The sequence below is a fragment of the Bicyclus anynana genome, chromosome 18 (genome assembly GCF_947172395.1).
Source record: "Bicyclus anynana chromosome 18, ilBicAnyn1.1, whole genome shotgun sequence".
Taxonomy (NCBI): domain Eukaryota; kingdom Metazoa; phylum Arthropoda; class Insecta; order Lepidoptera; family Nymphalidae; genus Bicyclus; species Bicyclus anynana.
The window spans coordinates 9,961,068-9,983,953 of NC_069100.1; the positions used below are offsets into that span (position 1 = coordinate 9,961,068).

Below are 22,886 nucleotides of genomic sequence, written 5' to 3' on the forward strand. Positions count from 1 at the left end.
GGTTCTCAATTCAAGAAAAATATTTAGTAATATTTAATTACTAAATATTTTATAATAAATATTTTGTAAATAAATATTTAGTAATACTAAATATTTTTCTTTATTACTCGTATATTACTAATAATATATTTTATTGAGTAATATTAAGTATTTTTCAAAATAATTAGTTTATATTAAATACCAAATTGAAAATGCATTTATTAATGTAAATAAGTAGTTAACTTTATTTATTCAAATAAATATTTATATAAAAGTATGTTTATTATTTTTCTTATTAACTATTGCATAAAAAAATATTTTTAACAAAAGATAAAATAGTGAACACAACACAAAAAAAATGTATATTACACAAAAAAAAATCACAATTAGAGATTCATAAACAAATTCGTAAAAAATTAAAGCCAAAATTTGTGATGGAATGATCATAATTCATTAAAAACTATAAAAACAAAAAGTTTTGATAAAGGACGGACTTAAAGTCTTTAAGTTCTTTTTTTATTAATAAAGTAATAAAATATATAAAATGTAAAAACATACGTCAAGGAATTCATTCTGGGCATGCATAAGTTAACAACTATACTGGTTATTTAAAATATACAAAACTTAAATTTTATAGCTGGTGTTATATACAGTTTGAACAAAATTATACGATTGCCAGCTATCAAAATTATGCGATTGCCAGAAATCAAAATTATGCGCTTGCCAGCTATCAAAATTATGCGATTGCCAGCTATCAAAATTATGCCATTGCCAGCTATCAAAATTATGCGATTGCCAGCTATCACAATATTTAAAAAAAAAATTCAATATAGGTAATTTTAGTTCCTATAGAAAATGGGTCTCGATTTGTTCCCTACAATTTCTGATTTAATAAAGCATTACAAAAATCTACCTATTTACATGTAAAATTGCAATATATGCTATATTGCAATTTTTAATTATTGTTAACCGATAAATTAAATATTACTAAGAAAAGCCCAGTAATGTCCTTATAGAATTGAAACTTGTTCCAAATACATATTATATTGTACATATCTACATATTTTGAAAAAATATACTTTAATTAAAAAAACATATTAAATAAAAATCTTATTACAATATAAAGTATTATTATAATGGTGCTCTCACACAGCTGCAGTTTAGATATCACTACGTCATCATTGTCATCATGTTTCGCTATATCATCTGACTTTCAAAAACCAATATAAAAAGAAAATCCAAAAAATAAGCAATAAATTCACCAAAAAATATTTTTATACTATGTAGTGGTGGTGGAAATTGGTTATGATTTTTTTTCACTAATGAACGCAAACTATTACCTCAATTTAATTATCTTATTGATTCAACAAATTAATCAGTCTATCTGCAATCTGGGAACGCTGTTTTTTATCCATTACGAAGTAACGTTTATCGGTTTTTGTTCTTAAAACAAAGATTAATAATAACCAGTCTAACAGGACTACTTACTTTTATACTACTATATATTTATAGTTCTTTTTCGGCAATTTATTATGATTATATTTTCTTTCTTAATTAGTATAATATATTTTTGTAATGACTGTTTTTGACAAAATAAAAAAAAAATAATAATAAATATATAATAGTTTGTTATATAAATTAATTAATTAAATGACGTGTGGGAGCACCATTACATAAAAGAATAACACATAACAAGTACACAGTAGGCATAATATTATTACATATTTGTGACATCGAAAAATATGGCAGTAAGTACATTTGGTAATTGACAAGAGTATTTTGTAACATTTTCACTTACTTTATGTGTTCTTTTGGTTTTAATTTTAATTATGCTAAGAGCTGGTAGCAAATAACTTGAAAAGGATTACTAAACGACTTTTTCGTTCCATTCCCCTGGTGGGTTTATTGTATAGATGTAAACTAAATCGCTTGGTAGTAGGTACTTTTCCACTAGGTATTTATAAGACTATTTTTGAACTGAGAAGTAATGCTAGAAACTTGTTGGACCGAATTAAATTCATTTACATCGATTTAACCCATAGAAAGCTAATTTTAAACCCAATATGGGTAATGAACTTGGTATAAATATAGTAAAGGTACAAATTACAACCGAAATAGGAATAAAATTCAGGTACTTTTAATAAATTATCCAAAAGAATAGCTTAACCTACAATTTCACAGATTCGCCATTTATGGGTTGTAAATATAAGACCCCTTTTAAAACCGGGAGGTTATTAAGACCGAAAAATGGCCTGATATTTTTCAAAATGTAAGTTTTTGGACCAATAATTATTACGAATATCCAATCAAACGTCCAAATCTGCCAACCTCCTAAAACAAACACCCAAAAATATGCACAACGTAATCAAAATGGAATCACTGACCAAACCCAAAACGCTGTTCCTAGAGAACCAACTGTACCTGACCTTCTTTTTTGACAGCCTCCGTTTGTCAACTGTCAACTTTTTAGGCCACGACTCGTAATTGGACGGGACGATTTGACATTGACTGTCAAACCATTTGCGCGCGAAATTGTTGGAACTCTTCGCTTGTATGCATATTTCGATGTTCCCGCCGTTTTGGACGCCATCTTGGCCGGCATTTTTTCCGCCATTTTGGAGTGCAGTTCGGAAATCTTTGTCGATGTTTATCGTTAGCGAACGTAGGTTGTAAGCTAAGTCTTGACTGTAGAGCAAGTTGTTGGAGCCATCTCTCACGTATATATAAAAGTCGGCGACGTCGTCTGTTGTGGATACGTACCAGTTGGCGTATATAGAGGTTTGTGCACTGTAAGATGAATAAAAAAAACATTATAAATATAAAAAAATATTATATAAATATCAAATCAATAAGGTCTGAAAGGTACGCCTTTTTTAAGATTTTGCATAGACATAACAGAAGCGACGCCCTTAAAGAGTTGTTTCGCCCATCTCTTCTGCTTCTGCCTTATAGCATTCTCATCAGGCGATGCTTCTGCGCTCGCTCAATGCTGAATGTGACGCCGCTGAGGTACCATTAAGGGGACTACGGCACTTACACAGTAAAAAAAAAAACAAATTCACCAACAAAATTGTCTGTCGAGGGGGACGAGGAACTCATCGAAAATATTTAACACCAACAAATAAATTATCCTTTGTCCTTGTACGCACAACTATACATTTTAAATCGTAATACACACATGTGTAATTTTAACACAATGAAACATCGATTCTATAGACGCAGTTTGTGTGAACGCGTTAGATCGTGATCATATAGTTTTAACAGAACCTCTCACGAGGCAGGTCTTTAATTAAAGTAATTGGTCTGAGACTGTAGCGCTATAGTGTAACAATTTTTTCACACTGTCGAGTTGTAAAATCGTTTGTAACCGACTTAAAAAAGGAGGAGGTCCTCAATTCAATTGTTCTGGCGACTATTTTTCTACTATATAAAAATAAGTCGGGTTTTTCTTCCTGACGCTATAACTCCAGAACGCACGAACCGATTTCCACGGTTTTGCATTTGTTGGAAAGCTCTCGGGCTCCGTGAGGTTTATTACAAAGAAAATTAGGGGTAGGGTAGGGGTATGGTGGGATAGGGTAGGGGTAGGGTAAGGGTAGGGTAGGGGTAGTTGAAAGTTTACATCGACTTTCACGCGGACGAAGTCGCGGGCGTCCGCTAGTTGCTATATAAAAAAATACTTACTATTGTATATCCCTAAACAAGACATCAGGTTCTGAAGCGAAGTCGTATTCAGAGTTGCCATAGTCTCTTATTTTGTCTGTCAGTTGAACGTTGCTGGCACAAAGTAACCTGTCTTCGTTCAATTGGACGAAGTTTTCATCTTCCAACGAGGGTGGTTCGAAACAAACAAGGTTTTTGTATATTGTGTCCTTTTTCAAAATGGATTTTGGCATTTTTTGTAAATAGTGCTTTAGCGGGCGCGTGAAACAGTCGCATTTTAGTTTGTTGTCTGAAAAAAAATTGAAAAAATTAAAAAAAATATTGACTTTGAAGCAAAGTTAGAGTAAAGTAAAAGTCGGTTTATTTATTTATTTTTTATTTTTGTCTGTCTGTCCGTGATTTTCTTGGCCGGCTATTACGCTGAAACTACTGAATGAATTCAAAATAAACTTGGCACTGTTTAAGACCATAATACAGTGAAGGTTATAGGATATTTTTTATTGTGAAAAAAATTAAAAATGGGGACAAAGAGGGGTTGAAAGTTTGTATGGAAGGTCCTTCATTTTTAAAGTTACAGTTTTTAAAATTTGTTCATAAATCTTGAAAAAAATACGAAATATAAAGTAATTCAAATTTATTTAAATTCAACCCCTAAAGTAGTGAAATAGGGCTTGAAAGTTTACATTGCTTTCCATGCGGACGAAGTTGTGGGCGATCGCTAGTTAATAAATAAAAGAATAATTCTTCAAAATCTACTCACTTTCGAAATACACCAGCAAATTATTATCACGTATCTTCTTAACTAACTCAGGATAGAAACTAGTTAACAAGTTGTTCCTAACATCTAGAACTTTTAAGCGATTAGATTTGACTATAGTGTCTATGGGTAACTTTTCTAACGTGTTATTCTGGAGGTACATCTCTGTTAAGTTTTCCGGTAGGTTGAATGTTGTGTCAGCTGTAAAAAAAAAACAAAAATGAAATATTTAGCATTAAATTATTTTAATTTTTGACCGACTTCAAAAAAGGAGCAGGTTTTTGATACTTATTTTACTTTAACTTTAATTTTTGTTACTACTAACTTTTTTATTTATTAACCAATGAAAATGATTTTTTTGTTTGAATGAGTATACTTCCAGATTGGTCTCATTTTAATTGTGTTAAATTCAAAACTCAAATAAAAAAGCCGTAGATATGACCTCTGCCTCCGATTCTGGAGGGTGTGGGTTCGAATCCGATCCGGGACAATTTCAATTGAGTGCATTTTTAGAAATTAAATATCACGTGTCTCAATCTGTGAAGGAAAACATCGTGAGGAAACCTGCGTACCAGAGAATTATCTTAATTCTCTGCGTGTGTGTAGTCTGCCAATCTGCATTGGGCCAGCGTGGTGGACTATTGGCCTTACCCCTCTCATTCTGAGAGGAGACTCGAGCTCAGCAGTGAGCCGAATATGGGTTGATAACGACGACTACGACGACGAACCGATTTCGAAAATTCTCTTACCACTAGAAAGCCACGTTATTTGTGAGTGTCATAGGCTATATTTTATCCCCTTTATCTCCTTTATTCTCAGTGGAACGGAATATCTAATACTCACATGTTCTGGATACCAAGTCTTTAAGTTGATTGTTCGATAGATCCAAAATTTCCAATGACGTCAAATTTCCCAACACATCTGAAATACGAGAGAAACGGGCATGTTTGTCACAAAATGTACACAAATATTATAAAATAACGTAGAGTACTTTCTTTCTATACTACAGCCTTTCTTGATGAGTACTGTTTACCAACAAACAAATGAAAAATGAGGGTATTACAGCTAATAATTATTGTAATTAACTTTTTCTCAAATTAATGAAAATAAATTGGATTAATAAGCTTAGAACAATTAGATATGGTTAATATATTTTACATAACATTTTATAAACAAACCATACAAAATTTAAAATAAATAAGTTATGAAATGACATGCGTTTTCTACCCTAATTTCTAACTTCATTGTTGGTAAACAGTACTCATCAAGAAAGGCTGTAGTATAGGCCTTAAGATACATGCGATATGTCGCATGAAGAAAAATTTGATTTTGTAGACCAATAGCGGCGAACCGGAAATATCACTGTATCTTTCGTGCGATAAGAAGTGCGCATAGTAGGGGTATAAAACAAAAAAAGAGAGCCGTGATAGCCCAGTGGATATGACCTCTGCCTCCGATTCCGGAGGGTTCGGGACCGGTTCGCATCCGGTCCGGGGCATGCACCTCCAACTTTTCCGTTGTATGCATTTTAAGAAATTAAATATCACGTATCTCAAACGGTGAAGGAAAACATCGTGAGGAAATCTGCATACCAGAAAATTTCTTAATTCTCTGCGTGTGTGAAGTCTGTCAATCCGCATTGGGCCAGCGTGGTGGACTATTGGCCTTACCCCTCTCATTCTGAGAGGAGACTCGAGCTCAGCAGTAAGAAGAATATGGGTTGATAACGAAACAGTACTCATTAAGAAAGGCTGTAGTATAGGCCTTAAGATACATGTGATATGTCGCATGAAGAAAAAATTACATTTTGTCGACCAATAGCGGCAAACCGGAAATATCGCAGTCTCTTTCGTGCGATAGGAAGTGGATAATATAGTAAGGGGATTATATTAATAGGTGAATGTTATAAATAGCTACTTACTATTTCTGATATCGTTGATATAATTATTGGATAGGTCCAATTTTTTCAACTTTTTCCCGCCAAAAGTGATGTCAAACGTGACCACGGGTATTTCATTGTAGCTCAGGTCGACTTCCATCAGTCTGTACGGTATCCAAGGGCTCTCAGGGAACATCTTCCTTGATAGGAAACCAAAACGATTGTGACTTAGGTTCACCTGAAATCATATAGTTTAAAAAAAAAAATTAGAACAGCTTTTTTTTGACGGACTCCGTGGCGCAGTGGCATGCGCGATGGATTTACAAGAAGGCGGTCCTGGGTTCGATCCCCGGCTGGGCCGATTGAAGTTTTCTTAATTGGTCCAGGTCTGGCTGGCGGGAGACTTTCGGCCGTGGCTAGTTACCATTCTACCGAGAAAGACGTACCGCCAAGCGATTTAGCGTTCCGGTACGATGTCGTGTAGAAACCGAAAGGGGTGTGGATTTTCATCCTCCTCGTTACAAGTTAGCCCGCTTCCATCTTAGATAGCATCATCACTTACTATACTAATAGCATTAACAACTGAGTCTTAGGGCCATAAATCATTTCTCTATATCTATCTCGCTTGCACTTATGGGTCTTATGGAGCCGTCTAGTGAAGGGTGTAACAATGAAAGACATATTATCGATAAGTAAAGTTTATTATCGTATCTTGTTCACAAAATTAAAAAAATTAACAATATTTGATTTAATATAATACATATTTCATATTATATAATTATTAACTAAATAAAATTAATCTTCATCTGAGTCTTCATCATCAGAATCTTCGTCTTCTGCCAAATTTATTATATATTAGTATCCATAGTGCGCAACGAGTAACACATGAATGTATTTATTTAATTGCAGTAAACACATTTATAGCAAAAAAAATACGCAATGCAATTACATTAGAAACCGACCAATCAGAATCGTCCAAATCATTATTGACTCATCATTAGCACGTGCGCAGGTAGCCGTTTATCGATAATTAGGGTGCGCAGGTAGGCGCGCTGCACATTCCTATCTTTTTTGACTTTTATGACCGGACGACTCAGATGATAATGCGCATACTATATAAGATGAGATTGTTGTCGAGGGCTTACTTGTAAAGAATAAAAAAAAAACTTTCTAAAAAAACCAATTATTATTCACTATTATTGAAAAGAACAATAACATAAAATATATAAGTTTTTTGATACGGAATAGTTTTAAAATATTAGGCAGCAAAAAAAGCAGACGTTGCTTTGTCCAAGTTTATAATGAATATTAAAAATTTTTAAAAAACATATTTTTTTATGTATATTAAAGCTTCGCTAGACGGGACGCATATCCGATGCAATGCACTATAGCGTTTTTTCGCAGATAGTTTAATAATAATTAGTAGATAATGGTACGGAACCCATCATTGTGCAAGTCCGATTCGCACCTAGCCGGTTATTATTTATTTATTTGAAATCTGGTAGCTTACCATTTCCAATGACAAACAATCATCTAACAGTCCGTTGGTTTTGTTATCGATTTTATCCAAACTGTTGTAGGACAAATCCAACCTCCTGCAAAGCAATCAAAGTTAAAGACGAGTTAAAAAAAAATAAGTCGAGGATAATTAACTATAACTACATAGCTACTAAACGTCTAAACCGATCGAGATGAATTTTGGTATAACGGTAAATGGGACCTTATAGCAAAACATAGGGTACTTTTTGACCCTAAAATAAAAATAGAAAGGGGTAAAATAGGGATTGAAAGTTTGTATGGAAAGTCCTTCATTTTTAGAGTTACAGTTTTTTATAGTTCATAAATTATAAAAACATACGAAATAGCTACTAAACGGCTAAATCGATCAAGATGAATTTTGGTATAATGGTAAATGGAACCTTATAGCAAAGCATAGGGTAATTTATGACCCTAAAATAAAAATAGAAAGGGTTAAAATAGGCTTTGAAAGTTTGTATGGAAAGACCTTCATTTTTAGTTACAGTTTTAAGAATGTGTTCATAAATAATTAAAAAAATACGAAATATAATGTGATTCAAGAATTTTTAAAGTACAACCCCTAAAGTGGTGAAATTGGGGTTGAACTTTTACATTGATTTCCACGCGGAGTCGCGAGCATCCGCTAGTATTGAATAAAATGCATTCTACTTTATGCAATAAAACTCTAAAATTTGACGGCCTCCGTGGCAGTGGTATGCGCGGTGGATTTACAAGACGGAGGTCCTGGGTTCGATTGTGATTTTCTTAATTGGTCCAGGTCTGGCTGGTGGGAGGCTTCGGCCGTAGCTAGTTACCACCCTATCGGCAAAACACGTACCGCCAAGCGATTTAGCGTTCCGGTACGATGCCGTGTAGAAACCGAAAGGGGTGAGAATTTTCATCCTAACAAGTTAGCCCGCTTCAATCTTAGATTGCATCATCACTTACTATCAGGTGAGATTGTAGTCAAGGGCTAACTTGTAAAGAATAAAAAAATGCAACAAATCAATGAAAATAAAACGAAATCCACATGTCATTCCTAAGATTTTCCCGCATACATTAAAAAGAAAATGGTTGGAGTGGTTAGACCTACCTCAAAGCAACCAATCCTTTAAACACCTCATTCTGTATGTGTTCCAACTTATTTCCGCGTAGAGACAAATCGAGCAACTGTTGCATGCCGTTGAATGTCTGTTTGCCCAAGTCGCTCAACTGGTTGTACGATAAATCTAGCTTGAATGTAGTAGGTAGATTTCCAAATGCGGATTTTGACAGGGATGTTAGTTTGTTGTGCTACAAAGAGACAAATACAAAAAACTTAATATATCAACCAAAGGTGATGCTCCATTTCAGGTCCATTCATGTACCCCGTATTATTGGAATACCCCGTATCAAAAATACAAAGACTTTATTAAAATCTAATTAAGTGAATAAATCTAACTAAATAAAAAGAAATAAATAAAATTACTTAATAAATAAAACCAAGTTTTTTGAGTTATATCAAGATGGCGCCCTTATAGTAACTATGACATGACAATAGGGATGATGACACTTTTTTAAATTGTATATAAATTATAAGAGATTGCTAATAGTAAAGCAATTTTGTAAAAGGAACAGGGTTTCTGCGATCATTACTTTCGGAGCTACAGGGATTAAAAGGGTCAGATTTACGGCGCTGCCGCGGATCCCTGAAAAACACCCCATACAAAATGGCACGAACTTATGACGTCGTAGGCAATTTAATGATCGTTAGATTTGTATGTGCGTTCAAACAAAATTACTAATATCTTTGTTATTTGTGCGTTTATGTTTATAGTTCACATATTAAAAAAATGTCACATTTAATGTAAGGAAGCTAATACTGTATGAATTTTCATCTAATTAAGATAAAAGATTTTTAATAGATTTTGAAATTTTATAATCTCATTTATTTTGCAAATATCCTGTCAATCTTTGCTTTTTATGTATAAATTAGTTACCATTGACCTTATTTACCCGAATGTATCATAAAAATCAATATATTCAAACCTAGTCATCATCCCCATTGACAGCAAACGTCAAACCGACTACTGCATTAAAAACGTCATCAATCCGCCATTATTGCCCATAATAGTGTTGCATTTCTTGTGAGAGAATGATTGTTATTTCGAAATAATTAAAGTAAATTCGTAGATTTGTATAATCAAAAATAGTTTAAAAAAAAATATTTTTTTTATTTCCGCCAGGGTACAATGACTGGGCTTCATACAATTTTGGACCGTCTCTTAACACAATAATTCTTTCTTATCCTATCCACAAAATATTGGTATATAATAGAAAAGATAGATACTACTTAGTTAAAACTTACCTGAAGATAAATATATTGTAAACTAGTCAAAGTATTCAGAGCTTCCCACGGCGGTCTGGTCAACCCGTTGCTCGACAAGTCCAGCGACTGCAACGTGAGTAGACCAGAGAACGCGTCACTGGTCAACCGGTCTTCTAACATGTTGTTCGACAGGTTGAGTCGAAGCAACGCGTTCATAACAGGCCACGTACTTATTTTGATTTCACTCAAATTGTTGTTTGCAAAGTTGAGCTCTCTGAAACAAATTATGTTAAAAATAAATAATAATACTTGTTTGTTTGGATGTTTGTTACTCTTTAACGCCGCAACTACTGAATCGATTTGGCTGAAATTTGGAATGGAAATAGATTTTACTATGGATTAACACACAGGCTTTTCATCTCGAAAATATCCATGGATTCGCGAGATTTGCGAAAACCTCACGCCACGGCTACTGAACCGAATGACATGAAATTTGAAGTAGAGATAGATTATAGTGTGGATTAACACATAGGCAACTTTTTCGGAAAATCCATGGTTCCCGAGGGATTTGTGAAAACTAAATTCCACGCGGACGTAGTCGCGAGCGTCTGCTGGTTACATTATATTTGCACTATAAGAAGTGTAAAGAAACTTTTAATATTGATGTTGATTACGCTATTTTGTATCGATGTATTTATAACTCGTGCGAGTGACTGATTCATCTCCATCTCTCTCTCTTCTCTCTCTAACAATTGAAGTGTCTAATTCGTATCTAATTTCGTCTCCATCTCTCTCTAACACGATACTAGAGATAGAGACAAAGATGAATTCGAAACTCACACTGTAGAGTTATAAGAACATATTTACAGAATAGCGTTACTAATCATCGTTATTAGATTAATCGACACCAGTAGAGTATTTGTCATAGTCAAGCATGAAATTATTGTATAATACAATTTTTTTTTAATTTAATTTATTAACTAGGTACATTTTAAAAAAAAACTTAAGTAATTTACAGCATATAAGAATTCTTCAATAAAAATATAGATATCCATTCAAGTTTTTTTAATCTGATAAGTAGAGTAGATGAATTCTCCAATAATGTAGATTTCCATTAGTAGGAGCTTCTAGTCAGGGATCCGTGGAACATTTTTTTACAACTGATTACTATCAAGTTAATTTTTTGGGAGTAGTTACATCTTGATGAGATGATCAACTTTTTTATTTAAAAAAAAACTCGATTCTGGTAGCTAACTGAGTTACCAGGAAATTAAAATTACCGAGCCTCGGAACGAGATAATGTACTATGCAATTTGTAGGAAAATAAAAAAGTTGATCTTCTCATCAAGATGAAGCTAATCACAAAAAATTAACATAGTAATCAGTTGTAAAAAATGTTCTACATCAGATTTTAGAGGATTCATAACATTAGTAGTATAGATTGAATTTAATTTTAAATTATTATAAAAATACTCACCCCAAACTGATGGGAATTTGGAAAATTCTATCCAACTCATTAAAGCTTACATCCAGTAACCTACAACTGGCCAACTTTGAGAGACTTCCCCTCGACACGTCGACCAACTTGTTGTGCGACAAATCCAGCTCTAGTACCGTTGGTATGGTACCAAATGTCGCAGGTTTTATGCGTTCTAGGGAATTGTGGCTGAGGTTGACAAACCTGAAAGAAATGCATGTTTTCAAGTAAAAATTATATAAATTTATTATTTACAGTATTACGATTTCCTTGAACAAATAATAGTGGTAACTAACAAAAATTGATTTATAATTGTAAATTACCTGAAATCTATAATTGTAACTTGCGTAAAAAAATATCTACAATTACAAAATACTTTTGCCTACTGACGATTTTAAATTTAATTTTTGATCTATTTAAAACTTTTTAATTGCATCTTTATAGATAAATAATTAAAACCAATTATATATTGTGTCGTCTGTGTGATATTTTTTCTAATTTAATCATTTATTTAATTAAAATTCGTGTTGCACATAATGTAGTATAAAACAAAAAAAAACAAAATAATCCAAAAAAGAGAAACTTAAAACTACAAATAGTATACAAAGGTGGCCTAATCGCTGGAGCGATCTCTCCCAGACACCCTCTACCCCCCTACCCTACCCTATTTTTGTTGGATCAAACTGCACACGGTGTGAAAGTTTTATTAAAATTGGTTAAGTAGTTTAGAAATCCATCACAGACAAAGTTAAGAGAATAAATATATTTACTATATCTTTTTTATTTCTTTTTATAGTTTCATTTTCATGGCATAACTGACCCAATGTATTTATAATTGAGATTTACCTGTAATCATTAGCTTACCTTAGAGAAAATAGATTTTGAAATACAGCATTAAATATGTCTGAGACATTATTATGTGAAACGTCGACAGTATGAAGTTCGTACAGTTTGGGGAAAGCTGATTTTGGTATGGTTATAATATTGTTGTGTGATGCATTAAATACTCTTATGCCTGTCATGTTATGAATTGGTATCTGAAAGTAAAAATGTAGTTATTTTAAGAATATTTTAAATATTTCTCTAAATATACAGGAAAAATAGTCAGATTTATAACGTCAGAAATTCATTATTTATTTAATTGACGAATCTTGTGACAACTATAACTGAGTACTTATTAGGTAAGCAACAAATCAAAAAAATATATTGAAAAGAAGCATATATTACTTCTCTTTATTACTTAATGTATTTAGTTACTTCGTTAGCAACCCATATTCGGTATACTGCTGAGCTCGAGTGTCCTCTCAGAATCAGAGGGGTTAGACCAATAGTCCACCACGCTGTCTTCACACACGCAGATAATTAATTCTCTGGTATGCAGGTTTCCTCACGATCTTTTCCTTCACCGTTTGAGACACGTGATATTTAATTTCTTAAAATGCACACAACTGAAAAGTTGGAAGTGCATGCCCCGGACCAGATTCGAACGCACACTCTCCGGAATCGGAGGCCGAGGTCATATCCACTAGGCTATCACGGCTCGTATATAATACTGGTTGTGTATAATCAGTATGTACATTAAAAACTTACCTGCGCCAAATCAGTGAATTCATTATAAGATACTTGCAGCTCAGATGCGTAAGTGTTTTCATCGAAGGCGAGTCTGTTGATTTCCTTCAATTTATTATGACTCAAATCCAATAGTGTCATGTTGTTGCAATTTTGAAACGCACCAGATTCTATCCTCGATAGTTCGTTGTGAGAAATGTTGACCACGGCTAAGTAGAGGTCGGTGAACGCTTGCTTGTCTATGAATGTTATTTCATTTTCAGCTAGATTTATTAACTGTAAAAAAAGTATACCATTCTCTTTTTAATTCATAGACTTACATCCATTTACCAGTCACAGGTAAATGTTAATTACAGAACAGACAGACAAGTCACAGGTAAATTTTAATTAAAATTAAATCGAATAGACAAGTAAAAATAGAATTGACCACAGCCAAGAGGGTGTAGAGATCGGTGAACTTTGAACATTGAAAAAATGGTATATTTGTGGTTTTTTTCCTTTCTTTAGAAAGTTTTTGATACTTAAATAACTTAGTTATAGCAGTGTTAGTAGAAATAAGAGGTTAGATAACTAGAGCTCAGTTGTTTGTTAGGCAGCGTAGACACGGTCACGCTGCCAGTCCCGTTAGTGATTTTGAGTAATAATGTTTTGTGTTCCCTAGTTAGTTTACGGCCAAACACATTTTTCAGACAAAATTTAGGAAATCATGAAGTAGATCAAAGGCAACCTAATACAGTTAAATTATTTCATTCTTGCATGTTCTATAATCCTTGATTTGTCGATTACTCGATACTAGAAATACTACAACTAATAAAGTTAAAATTTAAAATATATAATGTACTCGTAACTTTACCTCAGCATATTTGACAGCTTGGAACATCTGGTAGTCAACTTTTTTGATCTTATTCCGGGCTAGATCCACTGTGCCTATGCGGGTCACAGCGGAGAATGTGCCTGTACCCACTTCGGATATTTGGTTGTCTTGCAGATAAAGACGCCTGTGAAAATACCATGATCATTATTAATCTTCTAGATGGGGTTTTTCGACATAAGAGAGGGGAATTTGGAGCATTGACCCACCACGTCAAAACTGGTTGGGTATTGTTTTACACTGTAACAGTCACTAGCCTACTAGATGACTATTTAATTAGCCCCAATAGCTCAGTGGTAAAGGGGCCGGACTCAATACCGAGAGGTGGTGGTTCGAACCCCGCTCACTGGACTATTGTTAAGAAGTTATCATTAAAAAAAAATTGAAAAATCTTACCTCAGGAACCTCATTCCTCTGAAACTATTCATATCCAACTTCTTTATTTTATTATTATCCAAATGTACCACTTTAATTACTGTGTTCCTTGCAAACATACCTCTGGAAAAGGAAAATATGTTTCAAATTAAAAAGAGCAGATAAAAATATTCAAAAGTACACACACTCTATGTTAAAAAAATTACATCAAATACATTAAAAGTAGTAAGCATTTTTATCGTCTAAATAATCCCTAACATTGTCACGTATGATAGGAATATATGACGAACTTTACTCTCAACAAATCTAATTTTCAACCCCTATTTCACCCCCTTCTCATTTTATTTTCGCAATAAAAAGTATACTATAACCTTCTCCGTATTATGGTCTTAAACCGTGCCAAGTTTCATTTGAATTCATTCAATAATTTCAGCGTGATGCCCGAATAACAAAAAAAACACGGACAGGCAGACAGACAAAAAATCGAAAAATATTTTTTTAGCTTCAGTATCGATTATATTATAATGCCCCCAACAAAAATTTTCGAAATATCTTCAATGTACAGAATGTACAAAATGTACAGAATTCGTATTATAAGTATAGATTCTAGATGGCGCTGTCGTGCGTTATGCCACGCTAACGTTTGTTGTTATAATTGGTAAAATCTCAAATTGCGAATAAATGTATAGAATTCGACCAGTTTTATTATAAGTATAGATTCACAAAGTAGCAAAGGTCTAGTCTACACAGGCTCTCGCTGTATTTACCTGGGTATGTCTGGCAGCAGGTTGTGACTCGCATTACACCATCCAAGCTTAGTTAGATCGCCTATATGACTTCCATCTAATTTCGTTATGTTATTGTAACTGAAACCAAAATAAGCCAAATTTTATTTTCGACTACGAAAGCGTCCACAGACAAAGACGTCGCTATAGGAGGGGAGCGGGGCAGTTACCCCAAAAGCAACCCCTTGCCTTTAAGGTAGCTTGCATAGCAGATCAATCCTGATAATTAATCTAACACTTCTATACTGCCAAGCGATTTAGCATTCCGGTACGATGTCGTGTAGAAACCGAAAAGGGTGTGGATTTTCATCCTACTCCTAAAAAGTTATCCCGCTTCCATTTCAGATTGTATTATCACTTACCATCAGGTGAGATTGTAGTCAAGGGCTTACTTGTAAAGATTTAAAAATATTAAAAAAAACTTGTTGTATTTTTTTTCATTTATTTCTCATCTTCTATAATATCAACTTGACCACACCCATTGTCCACTCGTTAAAGCATTGGTGTAATTCGAAACCCAATCAATCAATCTTTTATTTGCAAACATGTGGTGAGGATGATAATACAATATTTTTCAATGCCTAAATTTGGTATGCAAAATTAAAAATTATTAAAAAAGAATAACTGAATAGGTACTAATACTATGTAGGTAGATACAAATTTGGCATATATGAAGATTGTAGATAGATTACAATTCTGAATAACATATAGTTTACTTCGAAAACTAACGAGCTCCAGAGGGATTACAAAAGTCCTAAATTTTCTCTTAGCGACTACTTATAAATAATTGTGGACGGAGCTATAGTAGGTACTTACCATTTCTATCCCAAGAATGCAATTGAAAAAAAAATGCATGATGTTTTACATTAAAATGATACTCATCAGTGACAGTAAATATATATTTTTTTATACATAAAGCAATAATTTTAGCCTCAATAACTCAACGGTGAATAATCTTTTCGACTAGTTAGAGGGAAAGATTATGTAATGTATTGTATTTTGTACAATATAAAAAAATAAAAAAAAATAGGGTCATTGGTATTTAACACATATTATGGCAAATATACTTTTTAAAAAAAAAAATGTTACGTTCCAGAGCGTTGCAGGTTTCGGTTTCCTCCCCCACACTGCTTTCCTAAATAAGAGCATCTGCATGATGATTATTCGAATATATAATTAAGTAACCAAAGCGTATAAGACAAGAGAACAATTTAATTAGTTTTAAAAATAATCTCCTGGACAATGCGTTTTATGACATAAATTTCTTTTTAACTTTGACATTTTAATATAAATTTATTCTTTATAATTAATATGATTTAAATAGTTTTTTGATTCATTTAATTTTTTCAATTAATTAATATTGTTCTTCTATTCATTATTTAACTGTTTAATATTGTGTTAAAAGTAATTTCTGGAATGATTTAAATATAATATTTTGCATGCCGATCGGGCGTGATACAGAACAGATTATAAGGCCGCCATTTGTACATTAGTTTATAAGTGTTATTATAAGTTATTGTTTATTTAAGTTTTAATGTACAATAAAGTATATTCCTTCTTCTTCTTCTTCTTCTATTTATTTGTTAAGATCTTGTAAACTGTATCAGCAAATAAAGGATTTGATATGTTACCTCAAATCGAGAACTTCTGTGTCCCTCAATCCTTTGAACTGATTCCGTTTGAGCGTCGCCAGTCTATTGCCGTGGAGATCTAACGTTTTCAATTTCTTCAGATGCTGAAAAATATATGAAAAATGTGAATAAAATAATTATTTAAACAAATAAAATTAATACTATATGATTAAAACTGTCAATCACGAATGAACAAAACAATTAACGAACCCAGCAAATGAATAACAATAGGCTAGTTGACACTTTTTTAAGAGGGTCATAAATTGTTCATTATCGTCCTATCAAATAGAAAAAAAAAAACATATTTTTGAGACATAAAAAAAATAATTTTTAAATGCATATTTTGTGGAATGAGATGTGATGATAACATGTATGTATGAACTACCTGACGCCGCGCGGTTTCATCCGCGTGGTTCTCGTTTCCGTAGGAATACGGGGATAATATAGCAGCCTATAGCCTTCCTTGATAAATGGGCTATATAACAATGAAAGAATTTTTCAAATCGAACCAGTAGTTCCTGAGATTAGCGCGTTTAAGCAAATGAACAAACAAACTCTTCAGCTTTATAATATTAGTATAGATAATAGTGTTTTTTCAAGTAAGACCATCAATCTAATATTAAAAAGTGGATAAACATCTGCGACCAAAAAACGTCCCCACTCAATGAGTGAATTGAATTGAATACTTGAATTGAGCACCAAACATAACTTCTTGGCACTCAATTGAAGTATTCGCATTTGCAAATTCAACCTTAAACTCAATCCTTAAGGCTGAATTTGCTCTGAATTTAGGATTTTATTGAATATTGGACTATAATTCTAAAACTATAAAAGCAAAATTGGCCAGTTTTTAAGTGAAAGTTTCTACATGATTGTGCGTCCTTTTATTATAAGAGGTCAATGAGTAAGACAGATTAAAAAGCGCTGACGAACTACACTTGGCTGGTGGGAGGCTTCGGCCATGGCTAGTTACTACCCTACCGGCAAAGACGTACCGCCAAGCGATTTAGCGTTTCTATCGATGCCGTGTAGAAACCAAAAGGGGTGTGGATTTCATCCTCCGCCTAACAAGTTAGCCCGCTTCCATCTTAGACTGCATCATCACTTACTATCAAGTGAGATTGTAGTCAAGGGCTAACTTGTAAAGAATAAAAAAAAAAACTTAATCTATGTGCGCTGATAACGAAGTCCTGGGACTCCATTAGTAAAAGCTGTACTCACTTGAAAGGCCTCCACAGGTATGTCAGATATCAAGCCGTTAACCAAGTGCAGCCTCTCTAACCGACCGGTAGCGAGACTACCGGCGAATATATCCTTGCTCAGTGACGTCATATGGTGCCCATTTATTGACAGGATCGTCAAATTGCCTAGAATCTGAATGAAAGAAAATCTTATTAAACATTATCCCAATAAAACTATTAAGGAACTAAGCATTCAGTTCCTAGAAAATGCATTTGATGAGTAATTAGAGAGCCGTGATAGCCCAGTGATATGACATCTGCCTTCGATTCGTAGGGCGTAGGTTCGAATACGGTCCGAGGCAGGCACCTTCAACTTTTTAGTTATGGTATAAAAATATCACGTGTCTCAAACGGTGAAGGAAAACACCGTAAGGAAACCTGCATAGATGAGAATTATCTAGGTGTGTGAAGTCTGCCAATCTGCATGGGGCCAGCTTGGTGGACTATTGGCCTAACCCCTCTCATTCTGAGAGAAGTCTCGTGCTCAACAGTGAGCCGAATTTGGGTTGCTAATGACAATGATGAAGAGTGTTTTGATAATTAGTCCTTTGTCAATTATAATTAGTGACAAAAGTATATCTCTATCTCTAGACGGGTAAAAGCTCAGACCAATTACAGAAGGACCTGTATCACACTCATAGTCACGAGCAATATTGTCTGTCTTTTTCTGAGAAAAACGAGCTTAGATTGAGTATATATCTTATACTAAACTAGAAGTTTTGAAATCGCATTAGATCATTGACAGAAAAGTAACGTCTCGTAGCGAGGCAGGTCCTATATAATAATTGGTCTGAGGATAAAAGAGATAAAGCTAGCGACATCAAGAGCGCCGCCAATCGCTGACATAAATCTTGCGCGCACTCAAATGATGACGTTGGTGTTGCCATACTCAGTACCTTAAAAGCCTTTTTAGGGAACTCGTCGATTTTAGTGTTGTACATGTATATCTCCTGTAGCGTCCTGTTCACGCCAGCGAACGCGTATTCGTCTATAGACTTTATGGGCGTGTCTATGATGTGTAGAGTCCTTACTGTAGATCTGTGTAGGAGTGGGCCGAACAAATGTGCTGAAACAATTATTATTATTATTTTTTTATCATTAACTCTTGCTAATGCTAGGCTTAAAGACAAACACTGCACTAGGCTTTGTAAGCCTCCTATAAAGAAAAATGGTAATAGGAACTATTTTAAAACTGTGTTACTAAGTAAATATATAAGATACTTTTTATAAAATATTTGACTGGCATGCATTTAAAATATAAATAAAAGACATCTTGTCAACCAATAACTCAGCGAAATAAAAAATATTGCTCTTTTTTCAATCCAATCCCAACGAAAGAGAGAGCTAGGCCTGCAGGTGTTGGTAAAAATGTATACGAATCATAATACAATACTTACATATTTTACATTCTTTAATGATCAACTTCTCAATTGGCAACCCCATACCAGCTATGTTCCCTAATCCAACGCTCATTACAGCCAATCCTGTGTTCTCGCATCTTACAAACAACCCCTCGTCTGTCCCTTTTTCGCACACACATGGGAACAGTAGCGGATTGTCTGACACTTTCGGACACGGATACGCTGGGCCGGGGGGAATGTACTCTGTGTTCAAATGAGGAACTAATGTTGCCAGTACAAAAAGTTTTATGTATGTAGCCATCTTGTGATCTGGAAAAAAAAAATTATTGATATTTTTGCCTAATTAAGTCTATAATTAATTTTTATTTATCGTCTAGCGGACGCCCGCGACTTCGTCCGCGTGGATTTCAGTTTTTCACAAATCCCGTGGGGACCATGGATTTTTCGGGATGAAAATGATGCAGCCCATGTGTTAATCCAGAATAAAATCTATTTACATTTTAAATATTAGCCAAATCGCTTCATACACGCACAAACTTTCGCTTTTATAACATTAGTGTGAATAGTGTAATAAATAAAATTGATGTATGGTGATAACAAGGTAACCTGCTTCCATCTTAGATTGCATCATCATTTACCATCAGGTGAGATTGTAGTCAAAGACTAACTTGTAGAGAATAAAAATTAAGTTGTCTTAGTACCCAAAAGACAAACTACTTTGGGACTATACAGTATTCCTATTATATTTGATAGTCTCTCTCAATATAAAAATTATAAATTCTTTGTTGTTGTTTACCATAATAAAAACTGACGCAACATAGCACTACTGTTAATACAACAAGAATGCAATAAATTGTTTACATTATCAGCTTGTTTTTACCTTAATTGCATATTGATAATTCTAGTTGCCTCTAGTAATCAGTATCAAAGTTTTACAATAACAAAAATAAACTGTAGCAACTAGCTCGAACTTTTACTCCATTTTTAACCGACTACAAAGGGAGGAGGTTCTCAAGTTCATTGGTATGTTTTTTTTTTATGTATATACATTGATTACTAGAAGAGGCTTGAAGTGATTTGAAAAATTATTTTTTTTATTTTAAAGAGTATACTACACATGTGCTCCCATAGTCATCATGTCTATCTGATGATGGGATCCTGGAGAAATCGAGGGAAACTTTACAAAATTATAAGAGTGACTTGTGTGTTCATAAATTTTTTCATTATGTATTTTAAAGCACTACAATTTTATGAATGTTTGAAAATGATCTGGTGATGGAGCCAGAATGCAGATGAGGGAACTCCTCAACCATTTGCAGCAGTTATCTTGTGTTTGGGCTTGATTAATTTGTATTGATGAGAACTTTCCACCTAGATGGGATGTAACTATCAATAATGGTCAAGTCCGTACCCAATCCTAATACAGTCTTTCCCGACTAGTTGTAGACATGGATTGTGACTATTATTAGGGGGTAAAGATCAAAAACAATTAAGGGAACTCCTTAATTTTTTACACATATTATCTTATTTTGCACTTAAAATGAAGAAATAATAAAGGTTTCAATAAAAACAACTGACTTCAAAACCTAAATATGTACCCACAAAACTAAGAAGTGAAAAATAACAACGTAATATAATTATGTTCTACCTGCTGATTAGTTTGAAAATGGTGCTAAGCCCATGTTGTATTAACCATGATAGTTTTTGTTAGGCCTAAAATAATAATATTAAAATCAATTTAATGTAAGTAAGTGAAAAGGAAGTAGCAGGTAATAATATCCCTCCTTTTCTTGCCGTGAGGGTCAATCTACACTTGACCTTATAACAATTATTGAGTAACAATAGTTTTCTTTCAGTGTTAGTTTCTAAGTTAAATTTACAAACATCCAAGGTTCCACTTGTGTCATAAATATAGGAATAACAATAGTAAAAATATAGCCTGTGCTCTTTGGCCTTGCAGCCTGGAATATATACATGTATGGTAGATTAGTAGAGTAGAGTAGATTCGGAAGGTTCGGAGCATGCACCTCCAACTTTTCAATCCAATCCACATTGGACCAGTGTGGTGAACTTTTAGCATAACGCCTCTCATTCTGAGAGGAGACTTGTGCTCAACAATGAGCTAAATATGTATGGGTTGTTAATGATGATGATAAAAATGTTTAATAACAGTTTTTAAATTTTATATGTTTTTTTTTGTAGAATTTAAGGAAAACATAAACCGACAGTACATTTTCTTTTCCTGAATAGGCTCGCGTTTGATTATAATCATGCCTGGTGTTAAACAACGATGTCTTGGTTAAAGAAAGTCAAGGTAAATACTTATTAGTAATATTTTAAAAACATAATATGAAGTACATACTTATAGTATAGTAATTTAAAAAAACTGCCTAGGGTGTGTCAGCCATGCACAGTGTAGGGGTCTGTAGACTAAATTAGCAGTTTAAACCGTTATCTAATGCACAAACATACCGATAACGATACCCCAAACCAACATAGACAATAAAAACACATTCTCATGCTAATTTATAGCTATGCGCTGTGCGCTGTACTACAGCGCACAGACAGACAGGCATGGTGAAACTATAAGGGTTCCTAGTGGACTACAGAACCCTAAAAATAAACAAGAGATAACAGTCGTAACTTAGATCGTCATAGTTCATTTGCGACTTTAAAAATTTAATTCTACGCACACATTTTCCCAAGGCTACATTGACCTATATAGGAAGTTTATAATACTTTTAATAAAAAATACTGTCTGTCACAGTCATAACTACAACTTACAAGGCCATAAAAACTTGTTCGGAGATATTTAATTAAAGGGCACTTTATATTTTAGAAGTACAAAGTGATATCTAATTGACCTAACGACTATAATTAGCAGTTTACTTACTAATTGAATAATGCTTTATATTTAAATTACCTCTATATTGATTGTAATAAAGTTTTCATCAATATTATGACTCAATGGAATTTACGCAAATACTTTCACCTCGAAATAAACAACGGAAAATAACTAACCTGCATATATTTTCAATCGAAACAGCAAACACAAGATCTAATCTACTTGTTTTATTACTTTATTTGATATAACATAACAATTGCGAATATAAAATACGCAATGTTATTTTTATGTAGCTGCAACGCAGCCCACTCCTCCGTAAGTAAAACAGAACTGTCAAGTGTCAAAAAAAAGTGTACATGGAAATTAGAAAATTATGTCAAGTGACAGTGACAGCCATTCAGATTGTCTAAAGACCTTTGACCAAAGATTAAATAAAATACTCTTGGCCACTCTTGGCCTTTTGACATTGAACGAGTTCCTTCGACAAATGACGAGTTCGTTATTTTTGCATGATTCCATGTCCATAATCTAATGCGTCAGTTTGAAAATTGTATAATTTCGTAAACAAATTTTCAGATTTGACGTATACAAAACAAATTAAATAATATGAAATACAGAAATGCCAAG

The 22,886-nt window shown here is 33.5% G+C and overlaps 1 protein-coding gene across 1 annotated transcript; it reads right to left on the reverse strand.

Annotated features, from left to right (window-relative positions):
- Nucleotides 1-196: 196 nt before the first annotated feature.
- LOC112053779 (chaoptin) lies at nucleotides 197-22,585 on the reverse strand. The gene is made up of 19 exons (XM_024093332.2): nucleotides 22,436-22,585; nucleotides 19,451-19,723; nucleotides 18,950-19,119; nucleotides 18,034-18,186; nucleotides 16,813-16,916; nucleotides 15,164-15,262; nucleotides 14,418-14,519; nucleotides 14,004-14,148; nucleotides 13,172-13,426; nucleotides 12,446-12,618; nucleotides 11,582-11,785; nucleotides 10,144-10,378; nucleotides 8,890-9,089; nucleotides 7,789-7,873; nucleotides 6,321-6,516; nucleotides 5,243-5,320; nucleotides 4,403-4,600; nucleotides 3,664-3,931; nucleotides 197-2,766 (listed from the first exon to the last, which is right to left on the reverse strand). Exons 2-19 carry the CDS (start codon nucleotides 19,713-19,715, stop codon nucleotides 2,286-2,288), a joined length of 3,411 nt encoding a protein of 1,136 aa, XP_023949100.1. The 5' UTR covers nucleotides 19,716-19,723; nucleotides 22,436-22,585; the 3' UTR covers nucleotides 197-2,285.
- Nucleotides 22,586-22,886: the final 301 nt, after the last annotated feature.